General features: G+C 40.7%; 2 protein-coding genes across 3 annotated transcripts in view; one reads left to right on the top strand and one right to left on the bottom strand.

The window, feature by feature from the left end:
- Positions 1–3829, bottom strand: part of PFKFB2 (6-phosphofructo-2-kinase/fructose-2,6-biphosphatase 2) — a 59370-nt gene extending 55541 nt beyond the window's left edge. Inside the window, exons 1-2 of the mRNA XM_054979922.1 lie at positions 3611–3829; positions 975–1100 (exon numbers count right to left, since the gene is read on the bottom strand). Of these exons, the coding sequence (XP_054835897.1) occupies positions 975–1100; positions 3611–3707 (223 nt within the window). The 5' untranslated portion in view covers positions 3708–3829. The remainder of the gene's footprint in view (positions 1–974; positions 1101–3610) is intronic.
- Positions 3830–4364: 535 nt separating this feature from the next.
- YOD1 (YOD1 deubiquitinase) lies at positions 4365–15281 on the top strand. Of its 2 annotated transcripts, none has more exons than XM_054981550.1 (2): positions 4365–4580; positions 9109–15281. In XM_054981550.1, exons 1-2 carry the CDS (start codon positions 4475–4477, stop codon positions 9813–9815), a joined length of 813 nt encoding a protein of 270 aa, XP_054837525.1. In that variant the 5' UTR covers positions 4365–4474; the 3' UTR covers positions 9816–15281. The 2 variants fall into 2 exon arrangements, with proteins under 2 accessions (XP_054837525.1, XP_054837524.1); XM_054981549.1 differs by lacking the exon at positions 4365–4580 and adding an exon at positions 6918–7186.
- The last annotated feature ends 1866 nt before the right edge of the window (positions 15282–17147 follow it).

Raw genomic sequence — 17147 nt, 5'->3', positions numbered from 1 at the left:
ACGTAACTTTTGCAAGTACATTCTTTATAGCATTCATAGTACAGCCATTAATTTCTCTAACTATATATATTTTCAGCAAATCTCAAGCCAATCCTTGCTTATTAATAGACAAGACATGCCACTTTTGTTCACTTGATAGAGTATTGAAATTGAATCGGGAATCCTGGGTTCAAGCCTCACCACTGACAAGGATGTATTCTGTGTTCTTGCATATGCTATCAACCCTCAGCCTTAGTTCCCAATCTAAAAAACACATATTCATTGCATATTCCACAAAGCAGACAAACGTGATGCCTCAGAAACACGTAAGAATTATAGGTCTTTCCCGTTTCCGTGGATGAAAGTTAAGAATATACTGAACTCTCCTTTGAATTCAGTACTTGAACACACTTTACCTGGGTTGCATCCACGGTTGTAGCACGCTCTAGAAATCATGGCTGCAGTTACAATCAATACATCTCTATTACATTCAATAGAGCTCAGAAGACAGAGCAGGACATAAACGAAATAGTATAGTTCAGTATACGGAAAGAGGAAAATACATATTCAAATTCACCCATCACCCTTTTCCTGAAGGAGAGGCAAAGGAGAAGGTACTAAGACATATAAAATGACGGGCTCAGCTTATTCATGAAGGTTTTGAACACAAATAGCACTTCTCATAAAAAATGCCTCTAAATTCTCTGAGTTTCATAAGCCTAAAAATGAGGTACATTATGTTATTTCTAATTTCCAAAGGGAAATGATAGGCTGAACCACAGAATGTTGTAACACCATGCTTCTGGATGATTACAGACTTCTCTCTGGGAGAAAAGTCAGCTTCTAATCATAACCAATCAATCAGCAATGGATTAACCTGAGCTTCTATATAGATTTGTCACACACACATATGTACCCTTTCCCATCCCTCGAAACTATGCACACAATCATTTTTATTGTTCAAACCAATAGATTTTAACAAGCCATGCCCAAACCTTTTGTAGGCACTCCAATCCAGTTGAGGTAGCGAGTTAATTTCTTAGACACGTAGGTTTTGCCTCTTGCAGGAAGGCCAATCATTACAATCAGAGTGGGAGAGTTGGTCATATAGGAAGCCCATGCTGTAGAGAAAGCACAGGCAAAATCAGAAATTTTTGTGACAAGGCAGAAGAAGAAAACAATGCGGGCCAAAATACTGTCTATCTACCTTCTCTGCCAGACATTTGCTGTGCACAAGGATATTGCATATATTTCCTATAATCAATCAGTGATCCATGGAAGGTGCTTTGTTAATGGAATAGGCTACCCAAGTAAAAAATAGCCTATGACTACATGCATCAAACTGAGTATTTTGCTCAGAATTAAAAATATTTCCTGATTAACCAGGGTGCTTTTCAAGGTTAAGAGAAAAATGTCAAAGACAAATGTTCTTTGTCCACATAACACAGAAGGAGCCAAGCTTCCTTTCCGAACATGCTGCATGAGAACCAAAAATACTGAATTGGACTTAGATTTTTGTCAAACATGAGAAATTTTATTACATTTATTCCCAAATCCCAATGAAATGAATGGGAACTGCACACATAAAAATGAAAGGTGATACAGGATTTAATATTGTTCATTGAGAAATGGACTGTTACAAGCAGGAAATGGGAAATCCCACCTCCACCATGACTGCTAGTCTCCCTCCTCCCATGTTGTGCCTGCTTTCCTCTGCTTCCTCCCCATTTGTTCCAGCTCTTCCTTCCCTCACCTATCTCTCCTCCTCCCACAACTGCCTGTTTTCTTCCCAAGTCTTCTTCCCTCCCCTTTTCACCTGTGTTCCCACCCCCCTCTTCTACCTCCCAGTTTCTTGGGCTGCTAGGTAACCCCATAAAACATCTTCAAGGCCCTCTCAATACAGCATTCTACAGAATTTGCTAATGGGAGAAATGTTTAGTCGGATTCTCAAGAGACATCATTTTTTAAAACTTGTTATGTTTGTGTTTGAACAAAGACTGAAGGAATTTGTTTTGCCCATTTAAAAAAGTTTTAAGTGTGTGTGTGTTTGTGAGAGAGAGAGAGAGAGTGTGTGAGAGAGAGCGAGAGCGAGAGCGAGAGCGAGAAAATCTGGGAACTTTCCTCATTTGCAAAACACTCCACCCTATCCTTGGCTGGCTCCATTAGGCTAATATTTAATATTTTGATGGTAAGAATTAGATATATGATTTTTCCTAAAGGAAATAATTTGTGATTCCTGATAGATAGCTGCCCTTGGTTTACATCAACTGTAACCAGGACAAAAACGCCAAAAGTACATGTTACAGTAGAACCTGGAGATAATTTTCTAAGATATTATGATTCTATTGCAATCAATTAACAAAACTCTTAATTACTATAATGGAATCAGGATTAAAGTGCACAATGCCAACATTTAGAAATATAATATCATCAGATCCATCTTAGACAGATATAATAAAAACCTGACTATTGTGACCCATTCAGTTACTTCTCTAATGACATGGTGCATTTTTCATAGGAATCTCTCAGAAACAGAAGGAGCTCTAAAACATAATAATTTTACTAATTTGAGAGGATACATTCTCATCTCAAATCTCAATTGCAATCACTTGCTGAACAAATATTTTTCCAAAACTAAATGTTGCAGACTGCAATATAAAAATGAGTACAATCCACCATGAACCTGTCCTTATATTCAAGTTGCCATAAAATGAATGGAAATTGCATAAGAAGAAACTATGCTCTTAGGCAGCTTGCATTATTTTCTGTATGGCTTGCGCAGAAGAAATTCAACATGACCAGTAAAAAAATAAGTAGACACATTTTAAGTGGACATGCGAATAAACACAAGGTCTGCCTGTGCAGAGAAAGATTAATTTTAGAACTGGCTTTTTCTGACAGTAAAGAAAAATCAGTAGATCAGATTTTAGTCTAGACAGACCACAAATACAAAATTAAATAGATCTGTGCCATAGCCAATCTACAATGGATGAAGGATGGAAAGTGGCTAGAGGGGAAAGGATTAACACCCTCTAACCTGCATCCATACACTGGTTTCTCCAACTTAAATTAGGACACTAATCTCTCATAGCTGTTTTTCATTTTTTAGAAAGGCCGAGGTCTTGTCTGGCCTTCATTCTTGAAAGGCGGGTTCTGCTCACTCCATTGAACAAGCTGATGTCTGTTGAACCTGAGTAGTGGAATCTAAAAGACGGCCTGATAAAAAGACACGCTAAGCCTCGCAAAAACAAATACATGTAAACTACTCTGCAGGAACAAAGCTGCAAACCAAGCTGGTGGATAAGCAGGGCTGGGACTTACAGCCAGTAGGAGATGACTAGGGCACAGGCCAATCTTCCTACACATGGGCTGGGCAACGGTTTTATGTAGATTTCATACACAGCAAAAGCTATACCAGTTTGGTTTACAAAGTACTGGAGGGAAGTTCCCATATATTCCTTATTGTAGTCTCAAGGAATCAATAGCTGTACAGTGGGATCAAACCAAGCCTATGTTTTGAAGTGTGATCTAAAATTCACTTCACTGTCTAGCCTCTGCATTTATATATGTGCCAAGCAGAAATTTTTCTTACCATGAAACATTTACTCAATAAATCACCACAAATACTCACAGCACTTTTTCTCTCGTAGATTTGAAGACTTGTTTTCCTGACTGCTGCAACTGTTACCGTATACCTGCTCTGGGACTGGACCTGCCTCCCCTGACATCGCTGCAAGGCACACACACGTTTCCTCTCTTTGAGATCGCCAGGCTCCTTCTAGAGAACTGTAGAACAAAGAGGAGGGTTATGAAATGCTCAGATACGAAATGATGTGCCCAGCAATCCGCCTGTGACGTTCTCTGCAGCAGGGACTGGGGAAGTGGGGGAGAGAAACGGAAACGACACAAAAGTTGCTAGTCAAGGTCATTAGAAAAACTGGTAATATCATTTGCAAAATATGAGCAAAAGCCAGAAAGAAGGGAAAGAAGTTTCCCCCCTCCCCCTTGTAACCAGGAAACAGCTAGTGGAGGAATCCTGGAGACCCTTAATTAATCATCATTATTCTTCTCAACTATTTACACACCTTTTTAATTGCTGAGGCGCTTCTAGGATGGAAGGAATTATGGTGGCCAGCCCCTAATCCCTCGCATACCAGTGAGCCGAAGGGAGAGAGAAGGCATTTTCCGTAGGAGCCTACTGAAAATGCAGTATCGGTGCAGCATCCCAGGGCTCCAAACATTTTTACCAGCTCAGAAAAAGACCTTTCTCTTTCCTATCTCAACACACCCACGTCCAAAGTTCAGCAAGCCCCGCGACGGGGGCAGCAAACCCTTCGCTTTGGACCGGAGCCGATCCAGCAACCCTCAGGTGGAAATACCTGCCACGAAGGAGCCCTTCCAGCCAGGGGAGTGACGACACTGCAGAGCAGCCGAGCAGGTGCCCAGGTACCACCTCTCAGGCGCGGAGTGGCAAGAGAAAGGCTGTTCTCACGAGATGTCGAGATGTAAAGGCGGTGCAAAGGACAAACCGGGCAGCGGGTACACGCGCAGGCGATGTGACCTTAAGAGACGCGCAGAGGGGCAGAAAGGAGGAACTGCAGGTACTGTGAGCCGAACGCAAAAGCACATCGTACGCACTTGTGCAAGCGTCTTTCCCAAGGACGCAGCTGGCGGGGATAGGATCCCCGCAGCCACCTAGCGGGGCACACGCAAGGAGGCACGCATGCTCCTGCGCATATGTTATGCATGCCGGGAAGACCCGGTACGCAGAAAGCATCGGTTCTGTGGCAATAGTACAGGAGAAACAGTCTGGGTTGGAAAGGCAACAGATATACACATGCGGGGCCTAATAACATTCCCAGGGCGGGCGCAGTGAAGGGAAGCGCAATGCATTTGCGTGGCGCCCACTGCCGAGCCAGCCCATGCCTCGCCTGCCACACACGTCTGCTCTACCTCGCCCCCCCCCCCACCGCTCCGATTACCAACTGGGGACTAGTGGGAGGGTAGAGGGAGACGTCAGAGGGCCAACTCAGGGGTTCACGTCCCGCACGAGCGTAACGACGGGGGCGTAAAGGGAGCGGGAACGCGTCTCGGCTGCCTTCCGCTTGGGTTCGGGCTCTCGCTATAAGTCGTGTAATACATTGGAACGTAAGTGAATGGGGCTCCATGTGAATATTTGCGACTGGCGGTCTCTTTGGCTTTGCGAGGTGGGATTTGCGCAGGCGGTTGACATGAGACCTCTCCATGCTGTGAAAACCAAATACCTGCTAAATAGGAAGCCGTGCCTGCCCCATCCCTCCCTCTTGATGAGAGTTTTTGTCTCCCTCGAAACGAAGAGCGGCGTTTAAAAAGGCAAAGGTGATATAATTAAGCGTGTTTAATCGGTCTACTATCCTTATTCTTGCATGTCAGCTGGCTTTGTTGTCAGTGCTTCCTGTTCAAGGCAGTGATTATTCTGTATTGCAAAATATAGACAGTAAATGTGATTCATATTGTGCATATTGTCAGGTGTGTAATTAAGTTTTAATTTCGTTCTATGGTTAATGAGTCCCCTAGCACGTCGACTCCTTCCGTCGTCATGCCTTAAAGGCATGTAACCCGGAATATAATTCATACATATATGTGTATATGGAGAGAGACCTTGCTGAAAAATCAAAATAATCGCATTCCCTGAGAATCCATGATGCAAATTCATAATTGAGCAATGAAAATTACAAAAATAATAATAATGAGAAATAGCAACCGGATTGGCCAGTGTGTCAGGAACTGTACTTTTAGAAATGCGAAAATAGATAGTGTTGGTGCTTGACAAATCTATTAGTCTTGAACTGGTAGTTATTGCAGGACCTATTGCTTTGAAGGAGTTCTTTGGCGTTGTGATTGGTGTGCTGCCTCGAGTCTTCTTTAAGGAGAAATTGCGAGCATGGTTATGGAGATGTACTAAAACGAATGACAGCCTTGTCATTCTTTGTAGTGCATCTCATAGTGTGTAATCCGAAATGCTTCTCTGTAAACCCAATGAAGTCAGTGCATTTAGAAGAATGTAAGAGTGCCTAGGTCTTTAAGGTGCTATTGTGCCCGGATCTTGCTTTGGGATTACGCATCTTTTTATAATTTAAAAAGATGGAGAAGGCGACCGTTCTTACTGCTTTTCGTCATTTAAACGCGACCCAAAGAAACAGGAATATAGATGGGCGGTGACCCTTTCTTCCCCGTCTGTAATGTGGGAATCGTGGCATGACGCATAAAGCAGGACTGCGGTAAACCAGGCTCAGCCACTGTCCCCTCCCTACAGCCTGTGTTGGTATTGGGAAGACAACCTTGTTATTGTTAAATAGGGTTGCCAGCCTCCAGTAGTGGCGGGAGATCTCCCGGAATTACAACTGGTCTCTAGGTCACGGAGATCAGTTCACCTGGAGAAAATGGCTACTTTGGGGGATGGACTCTATGGAATTATGCCGTGTCAAGGTTTTTTCCGTCCCCAAACCCCACTTTCTCCGCGTTTCTCCAGGTTTCACCCCCAGATCTCCAGGAATTTCCCAACTTGGAGCTGGCAACCCTATTGTTAAAGCTTCAGTTTTCCAAGCAAAGTAAGTTCTGAGTTGGGATACGAACGAACTTATGTCTTTTCTGAGAGTCAGGAGCTGCCCCGGTACAATCACAGCTACCCCAGAGTCATGAGATTCCTCCATAGTTTTCCGGTGAGCATCTTACTACGCCAAGGGGAGGAAAAATGGCGTCAGAAGTCACCGAGAATTTACACTGCATTTCTTCGGTCTAAATGGGGTCGAGGCGGATGTTTGGGAACCACCCCCTAATTTGATTGGATGTTTCGGAGGAGCACGCTTCACTGTTTCGGACGAAGCGGCCAATAGGAAGCTCGGAAAGCAGGGACGCGAGGGTTGCTGGGTTGCATGTAGCTGCGGCCATTTTGCTGCGGGGGTCTGAAGCCCGGCAGCCGCCGCCGGGAGAAGTCTCGATCGACGGGCGGGCGGCAGGATGTTGCGGCTGCGCTGCAAGGCCCGGAGTGGCTCCTACCCGCTGCCCGGACTCTCGGCGCATTCCTGCTTGCGCGAGCTCCAGGCAGCGCTGGCCGCTCTCACCGGGGTGCCAGTCCAGGCCCAGCGGCTGCTGCTCGGCTTCCCCCCGCGGGGCATCGACCTCAGCGACGGGGAGCGGCGCCTTGGAGAGCTTGGTATTCATTCGGGTATGAAGAGGGACTGGTCTGGATTTTGTCTGCCTCGCGGTGGGTGGGGAACCACCTCAGGCTCAGCCGGGCTGCGTGGCCCAGGCGGCTCCGTTGCTGCGCTCTGGAACTGAGGATTATCCCCTCATGACATACGTCTCTTTCGCTCCGAGACGGAGGCGGGGTTGGGAATGACCCGAAAAACAACATTTTGAGCGGTCGTCTTTCTCTAGTTGAACACTCGAGACTCAAGTAGGCGGTTGCTTTAAACGGAAAGAAGGGTGGCATCTGTTACGGGGAGCGATAGTGCCATCCTCAGCATAGTCACGCCCGTCTAAATCTGTTGGGTTAATGGGTCTCGGTGGGTAGCTCTGTTTGGATGGGCACTGAGTTGCCTCTGCTGTGCCGAGCGATAGGGGGGCAGTATTGTTTTTAAATCTTGTGCCCCAAGATCCTCTTCAGAGCTCCCCCCCTCTCCAGTTTGTAACTACTTTAAATAGCCTATGATTAGAGGATGAAGTGATTTCAGAGAGATACATAAGGGATGGGACAGGGACTATAGATTTTACTACCACATACTGTCTGTTGCTGTTCGTTTGATTCTGCTGAATAGTTTCTGTGTAATATGTCAAATCTTAGAATCGCCTATACTCTATTTCAGCATTTCTTCAACTCTCTTTTGAGTACTAGTTTTAAATCGTTACATATTTGCGTTTAAATACCTTACTGCTTTGTTTATTGAAACATCTTTGAAATTGACTGTACTGACTCACACTGTATAATCTGCCTTGAGTATCAGTGAGAAAGACAGGCTGTAAATAACATAAGTAAGTTTTTTGTCAATTTAAATTATATATTATAAATTATATATTATAAATGATAAATGAAAGGGCTACATTGTACATCCTTCAGAATAAGTTAATGCATTTTTTCCTGCGACTTGTTGGGTTTTCTTTAAGAGTGAAAAGATGTGTAACTTGACCAAACAGACCAGTAACTTGTCTGATGGCAGTTGATCCTGTTGTAGGCAGTTTGTTGTTTGTATCATTTTCTAATCCTAATCCTATTACACTGTTAACTAGATGTTTTATGCTTTATGTGTATTTTTAATTGAATTTCATCAAGAAATTTGGCCTGTAAGGAAAGTAAATAAAATAAAATTTTAAAAAGTAAATAAAATACCATGCACAAACATGGGATGTAATAGCACTACCCCAAATGCTATTGGAGAAGTAGCCCTCCTAACCCATAAAACTGGCATATGCTCATTTACTGGTGCTGGATGATTTTTTTTGCAAATTTTTATAAGAGCACAGCAATATAAATATTAACATATATCCTTTATTAGGAAAGGAATCATTAAAATAATGATTCAAGTATTTTATTGCTCAGTAATTGGCTAAAATTGAAGTTTGGCAGGGTTTTTGTTACCACCCTTTAATTAAGTTGTACAGTTCTCAGGGGAGGGGTGGAGATAATGTGAGTATAGTTCTTTGAGAAATTTTAAAGACCTTTTTATTAAATTAGTGAATGTCATGTTCTTAAAATGAAAATAAATTCTATATATTGTCTCTGTTTTTGCCCAAGCAAGGATGACTGCCAACATAAACTTGTTTGAATAAATGTCCGTGCTGGATTTTAAAATTCATAAATATATTTGCTTATTGGTTCAGAAAAAATGTAGAGATGTCTATTTAAAATGTGGATATTTCTAGAACTGTGGACATTTTATCTCTTGTTTATACCCATTAGTATCTTACACTAATCAGTCAACTCTAAATCTCATCTACATATCCATTAGCATTTTAATCATAGTTTGCCTGACTGCTCAAACAAAATGTTTCACAATTATTTTGTAATCCTTACAAATCTAGATTTCAGCTAGTTATGTTTAACCACTGCTCTGAACTGCCTTTCAACTTTTCTTGTATTTTTCTTGACAGGTGATACTCTGATAGTTGAAGAAGATGCCAGCAACTCCAGGACTGAGTCTTCCATAGTTACAAAACGGACTGCACTTAATTCAGTCAGGGACACTGTTCCTGTGCTTGCCCGGAGAGTTGTTCCAGCAGATAACTCATGCCTCTTCACCAGCATATTCTATGTGGTAGAAGGTGGTGTTTATGACCCAGCATGTGCCCCAGAGATGAGAAATCTTATAGCCCAGATTGTAGCAAGTGATCCAGAATCATATAGTGAGGCAGTACTAGGAAAGACTAACCAAGAATACTGTGAATGGATCAGAAGAGACGATACATGGGGAGGTGCAATTGAGGTTTCTATTTTGTCTAAGTTCTATCAATGTGAAATTTGTGTAGTGGACACTCAGACAGTCAGAATTGATCGCTTTGGGGAAGATGCTGGCTATGCTAAACGGGTCCTTCTAATTTATGATGGTATTCACTATGATCCACTTGAGCGCAAAATCCCTAATTCAGACATTCCTCCCCAGACAATTTTTTCAGCATCGGATGACATTGTCCTTGCACAGGCTTTGGAGTTAGCAGATGAAGCCAGAAGAAAGAGGCAGTTCACTGATGTAAACCGGTTTACACTGAGATGTATGGTATGTCAGAAAGGATTAACAGGGCAAGTGGAAGCCAGAGAACATGCCAAGGAGACGGGACATACCAACTTTGGAGAGGTGTGAATTTTTGTGTGAGGTTATTCTTACCTACTACCTCACTGATCCAGAACAAGCATCCAGGTTTTACATAAGCTATATTTAATAATAAGAATTCATTCAAAACTTAAAGACCCTATTAACTTAATTATGAATGATGCTCACAGGCTTGCTGTGGTTAGTGTGAGAAGTTTACAAGTGTGTATAGAGTGGTATCATTTCCTTCCAGCTGATCTGAGTGTTCTTCTGTATGTCTAGGAGAACTGAACAGCTGTCTATCAACAGCTGCATCAGTTCTTGACAACTACCAGGTGCAGGAATTCTTTTGTGACATATCTTAATAAACACACACACACTACTGTAGCTAGACTTGTGTATAGAATTTTAGAATCACTGATGGAATAAAATTTTTAGCTCATCTGCTGATGTCTTGATCTGCTGAATAGTTATGGCGGTCTCCATTTGCTTCAGCTTTGTTCATGTGAAGACTTGTGTATACTTGTATAAGTAAAAGCCCCATGGTTACTGCCACTTAATGTAATCTCAAAATTTGTCTGTTTTAAGTCACTGAATAAGAGTACACTGTGGAAACTAGTGGTTGTGTTTTAAAAGGTCTTAATCTGAAGGCATTGTTTTCAGCATTCTTAGGCAGTAAAATGTGAATACAATTTCATGGGTATTTAATACATTGGAACTGGCTGCATTGATGCTTTGGGGCATTAATGGCATATTTTTAGAAAGTTACTGAAATGGTAACAGATTCCAGCAACGTAAATTTGGATATTTTAAAGTAGATAATCTATATATGAAACTTAACATATAAAGAATTGGGGATTATTTTGCTTGCCAGTTGTGCTGAAAGAGGAATGAGTTCTCTGTCTTCTGAGTAAGTGTGGCCGTACCACACCCTGACTACTGCTAGCAGATTGCCCTTGGAACCAATACGCTTCCCAAAAGATTATTCTCATGTGTACCTGCTTTGGGGGGCTGGGTGGTGGTGGTAGAGAGAGCTGGTCTGCTTTTATGTGCTTTGTTGCCAAAGAGGGTTGGGTCTAACTCTCTGGAAGTTACAAACTAGCTTTTGCTTATATGTTTCAGGACATTATTTGTAACCTGTCAGCTGTATCGTCTACACTTTTAACATATTCAAGTTTTTTTTTGGTTTCTGCATTGTGGTGATTATAGTTTTGATTAAATGTCACTTGAGTGCCTATATTAGGAAGACATCCATTTTAATGATAAGGTAAATACTTTGTTTCCTTTAAAAATACTTTCAGTATTAAATCGTGCAGCTTACAGATTTTTATTGCAGAAAAAGTACATTTTATCTTGGAACCAAGCTAATTTATGCTGTCTTTAAGAAGAGGGGGAGGAGTTGCGAAGAGAGAACCCTGGAAGGGTTTATGAAACGGTAGTGTTGCCACACTGGGTTTTAAAATAACTTCACATACACTAAATAAGTAGAACTAACTCCTTAAAAAGGTGAAAATGGTGTTAAGACAAGAAAATGTCTAGTTGTCATTGTCTCTGTATCTTGTAGCAGGCACAGTAGATGAGCTTAATTTTTTTCCCGGCACCTGGATACTGATTCCGAGTATTTTGAAAATACTTCAGTTGCTTTGTTGAATTGCTAAATTGGAAGAAAGACGTTGGAATACCTTCTGATTACTTATACTTGACTAAAGCAGTTAGAAAAGTTTGAAGCTTTTTTTTTTAAAGAAATATTAGGTGAGTACACATTTACAAACATTATTTCAATTATAAAACCTAGATATCAATTTCCCCCACCCTTTCCCTTTTCTAATGACTTCCCACAGTTTTCCAACCCATATCTTATTCTATAACTTATTTTTCTATTCTCTCTCTATATAATTAACTCTTATTACATTAATAAACTAAATAATTTCCATTAACCTCAAATCTATTTAAAATTTAAACTTTACAATAATTAAAACTTTTCTTTAAGTGGTAAAGATTACTGTCCCCACTAAATTCCCCTAATAACTTTCAAATTGCCACAGTTTCCCCTTCACGTCCCACTTTTTTTCCAAATACTCCTTCAATCTACCCCAATCCTTAAAAAATTCTTCAGCATTCTGGTCTCTCAGCCTTCTTGTCATTTTGTCCATTTCCACCATGTACAGCAACTTTTGTATCCAATCTCCAATAGATGGTATTTCTTGCACTTTCCATTTCTGCGCATACAGTATTCTTGCCGCTGTTGTCATGTAAAATAGCAATGTTCTATGTTGTATAGAAACATCCTCCATATTTAAGTTCAGTAGCAGGAATTCTGGGTTCTTTATTATTGAAGTCTGCAAAATCTCATTTATCGTTTCTAAAATATCTCCCCAGTACTGCCTAGCTACCTCACAAGTTCACCACATATACAGTGATCCTTCATGACTTTTACATTTCCAACATTTATCAGACATTTTAGCATTTCCATAAGCTATTTTTTTTGGCGTCAAATACCACCTATATATCATCTTAAAAACATTTTCTTTAATACTGGTACAAGTTGAAGTCTTCATTGTATTTTTCCACAAATACTCCCATGACTCCATTGTTATGTCTCTTTGACAATTTATAGCCCACTTCACCATCTGGACTTTAACAGTTTCATCCTCTGTGTGCCACTTCAAAAGAATTTTATAAATTTTTGAGATTTTCTTCTTACTTTCTTGCAATATAGCTTCTTCCAATTCCGAATCTTTCCATTTAATTCCACTTTTTGAACGATCCGAGTTATATAAGTCCTTTATCTGCCTATATTGAAACCATCCATAACATGAACCTAACTCTTCTTCTGTTTTGATTCTTAACATATTTTGTTCCTGTATGAGAATCTTTATAGGACAGACATTGATCTCTATTGTAAATAACTCTCGGGTCGATAGATGCATATGGTACCGCCTTCACCCAGGTAACTTTTATATTTTTTCCAGATTGTGAAGAGACTCCTTCTCACATAATGATGTAGAAACATAGAATCAGCTTTCAATTTATCTTGCCACAAGTAGGCATGCCACCCAAACAGTTTTTTATAACCTTCCAAAGTTAATAGCTTACAGTTCTCCAATGACATCCAATCTTTAAGCCAAACCAAACAAATCGCTTCATAGTATAGTCTAATATTCGGCAATTGCAGTCCACCTCTTTCCTTGGCATCGCACAAAACTTTCATTTTTACTCGCGGTTTCTTGCCTGCCCATACAAAATTAGAAATAGTCCTTTGCTACTTTTCGAATTGCTTAATGTCTCTAATAATTGGAATTGTTTGTAATAAGAACATATTCCGAGGTAACACATCCATCTTGACTGCGGAAAAGTTTGAAGCTTTTAACAGCTAACTGTTCCAAAGTATAATAAATTAGATTAAATCATGTTTCTCATGAAGTTAATTCACATTCCTCAGAGCTTTGAAAGGTCCTGGATAGAAATATGTAATTGAAAAGTGCCAAAGCCATTCATGTTTGTGAAAATGAGTGTTGAGGATAGGATTTAGCAACCACAGTGGAGATAACTCAAGTAGTCGCATGTAGACCCAGCATATTGAGCTTACAGAACAGCATGGGGTGGTGTATCTAGCATAGTAGAATAGAAACCATGATGACCAGTTCCAGCATTAGACAAAGTGGTTCCATTACACAAACTGGGTGGGGATTTAATTTATTCTCTGACATTTGCACAGTCCAGAGTATCTAATATGTTGTAATACAATGTTGGAATAAGATCACAGTTGATGTGCCATATAGTTTCTGGGGTTTATTGCACTTCCATTGTTGATATAGGTATGTTGAGCATGCTGTTATACAAAACCTCTTTTTATGTCACTCTTTGGAACAGATTCTTAAACTATTTATATTTAAGTGAATACCCACTAACTTCTCCATCAATGAGAGCTACAGCCATTGCGCCCTACAAGTGATAGGTTGCTTTGGCTTAGTTAAAGTTAGTTTGATGTCTCCCTGCAAGTAGTGGAGCAAGCTAGTCAAAAAATAGCAAGTTCTATAACTTTCAATAAGACTTTATTACAATGAGTGAATTCACATATATCATTCACAGTGCTTTTGAGCCTCTCCTGTTGTTGTGCATGTGTAAAAGGCAGGTTTAATGAACTTATCACATTTCTAAATCTGATGGTAACTATGCAAGGTGGAGGCTTTACAGCTGCATTTCAACGTTCTGCAATTTTGGGTGTAGCCTGTGAGTGTGTCACATCTGAAATGCATTTTTACTCCTCCACCCAGTATTTTTTCCATACGCTTGTATATGTTTAGGAATGTATCTGGTGCCACAAAGCAGAATTTTTTTTGATACTTTCTTGTGTTTTAGTTCTATGAGTAGGCAATTGTAAAATAGTGTTACTTTTTAAAAATGATGCAGTTGCACAGATCAAGAAGAAACATTAAATGGGAGGGAGAATGAATGCCTAAATTGTCTGCTTAAGGGTTTTTTTCATGGGGGGCAGTAAGTAATTACTTACAGAAAACTTCACAGGGGTACACCAGTGACATATCATAACTGGTACCACTTTAATAATTAAAAGGATGGGAAGCTATTTGAAATCATCTAGAATGGTGACATTACATTTGATGAGATGATATGCTGCAAGAAAGGAATGTGCCAGGTAGTGTTCTATATCTAGACTTTTTGGTGATACAGGTATTATATGATTATATCAGCGTATCATTGCTGGGTGGCATCCAGTTTATACAATAGAAGAGTGTTTTCTTTAATGCAACCTGTAAGAGGGTGTGGTGACACCCTCATGGGAGTATGCTTCTCATAGGAGAAGTATACTACATGAATTGCTATAATTTACATTTCAAGTGATGTGAGAGATGATACTTCAGAAGTACCAAAACACATTAAAAATTTTAACTTTAAAAAGTTGTGGCTTTTAGCTGTAGCTCCATTTAAGCTAGATATAAGGTACTATGCCCATCAGCTTTTAATAGGCCTAGTGCATTGGTGTTCTCTGCATCTTGCAGAGAGTCATGTTCACAGTTTACCATCAGCCAAAAGAGTTACGACTGCTATATGCCCTATGCACCTCCCCACCAAACCCACATATCCATTAATATAACTATGGCCTTTTTAATTACCTGGGTATCTCTGTAGGGCTATCTCTCCCTACCATCGTTGAACCTTGGCCACTCTTGTGTATCTGGAGTAAGGCTTCCCTCTGCCTTCCTACTTCCTCCTCAGCATCAGGCACAGCTTTTCAAGTGAGAGAGTGAGATTGCCAACGTGTCCAGAGGAAAGCAAGCAAGCTGTGGAGAAAGGGGAGTAAAGCCACTATCATTTTGCTGTTTGTTGTTTTTCTGGGTGGTGACAAATTTACTTGCTCTTCTCTGCAGTCAGCTTGCTCTCCTAGTAGTTGCCTGGTGCTGGGATTAGAGTATAGAAGCTGTAGTGAACGGTGGAGATTTTTGAAGAGGATAGAGCTTTTGGTTGTTGGGGGTTTTCCGGGCTGTATTGCCGTGGTCTTGGCATTGTAGTTCCTGACGTTTCGCCAGCAGCTGTGGCTGGCATCTTCAGAGGTGTAGCACCAAAAGTCTTTTGGTGCTACACCTCTGAAGATGCCAGCCACAGCTGCTGGCGAAACGTCAGGAACTACAATGCCAAGACCACGGCAATACAGCCCGGAAAACCCCCAACAACCATCGTTCTCCGGCCGTGAAAGCCTTCGACAATACATCGATAGAGCTTTTACTTCTGTTACGGGCATGAAGCCAACAGCTCAGTGAGCCTCACAGGTTACCTGTCAACCAGTCTATCTGGTGGTAGCTGTTTCAGAGTGCAAACCATCTGCCAGCCACAAGCCCTTCTTGTTGGAGAGTGGCTGCTTGGCGTGCAAAAGGTCCTAGGTTCAATCCCTAGCTTCTCCAGTTAAAAGACTCCAGCTGTGAAAGGTCTCTGCCTGAGCGTCTGGCAAGCTGCTGTCAGTCTGAGGTAGAAATATTGATGATGGATAAAGGGTCTGATAACTCAGCTTCATGAATTCATCTTGTGTGTGTTTAATATTAACAAAATGATGTAGAATATTGCTTTACCAATTATTTTAATTTGAATCAACTCAGCTTTTCCTGTATTTTTCACTATATGGCTTGAACTACTTCGCTGCAATTTGCCTGCTTGAGAACGGGTAAAACCACCTCTCTAAAAAGTGTTGTAAGGCTTCTGTTTGTATGCTATTTCAACAAAGGTGCTACAGTGATACATTTATTTTGTGAGTGTGTATTCTGTAAAATGTTTAATTTTCCAAGTATATCTCATACTGTTGCTCTTTTGGTTTTAGACATTCATTGGACTATAGTTTACAAATCTGTGCCAATTACAAGTGGAATATCAGTGTTATGTCTGTTTTATGTTTTAATGATGCAAATAGTACTCTCAGAGAAGACTTTTTCATGTGTTCAGTATATCAGGTTAATTTTGCTGAAAATGTTGAAATTGTCTATGGTGATGCATCCCCTCCCTATTCTGACCATCTGTACATTTAATCCTGTGCTCTGTTCATTTAAGGAGAAAAATAGTGTTAAGAACTGCCTTGTTGCATCATACCAAAATCTACCTATTCAATTTTTGTTTCCAGCAGTGGCCTATAAGTATCTGGGAGCTTGTAAATGATGACTAGCACCTAGTTATCAGAGGCATGCTACTGCTGAACATGGAAGTTCCATTTGGCTATATTGGCTAATAGCCAATGGTAGATCAATTCTTTAAGTCTTCTGTGCTAGTGACCATTATGACATCTACAATAATAATTAAAAAATTGATGAGCCTCAGTTTAATGCCCCTTGTATCTTTTGTCCCCCTTGGTAAGATCCTTTATCTGCAATGACATTAAAAGCTGGCATCTCCCATTTATTTTTGTACCTAACACCACTTTTACATTGCTAGCATACCACATTTTTTTCCTCGCTGCTTCCTCAGCTTTCTCTAAAGTTAGGTGAGGATGGAGATTTCAGACCGTGTTTCAAAAGAGAAGGAAGTGAAGGGAGGGGGGAATCAGTCCTTGAAAGGAAATCACTGCAGAGGTCTCAGCTTAGCCTGCAGAAGCAAAGCAACCCCTTTGCACCACTAATGCATTGCTAGGAGGCCTGCAAAGAGAGCTCATGTTTGCAGAGGTAATGCCATATTAAGGGATAGTCTGAGCAGTCAGCCACCTGATATGTCAAAGAGAAAATTGGAATGTGAGGGGGGGGGCAATACACAGAAGGCAAACAAACTAGACAAGTTGTGTTTGAAAGGTAAAAAAAAAACACTGCTGTACTTCTGAAAAAAATTCAGAATATATTCAAACACTGCTATAATGTAAGTGAAATAATTTGGTTCTGGTATGCATCC

The sequence above is a fragment of the Eublepharis macularius genome, chromosome 5 (assembly GCF_028583425.1).
Source record: "Eublepharis macularius isolate TG4126 chromosome 5, MPM_Emac_v1.0, whole genome shotgun sequence".
NCBI lineage: Eukaryota > Metazoa > Chordata > Lepidosauria > Squamata > Eublepharidae > Eublepharis > Eublepharis macularius.
The sequence above is the reverse complement of the archived record's forward strand: the minus strand, read 5'-3'. Positions and strand labels throughout refer to the sequence as shown.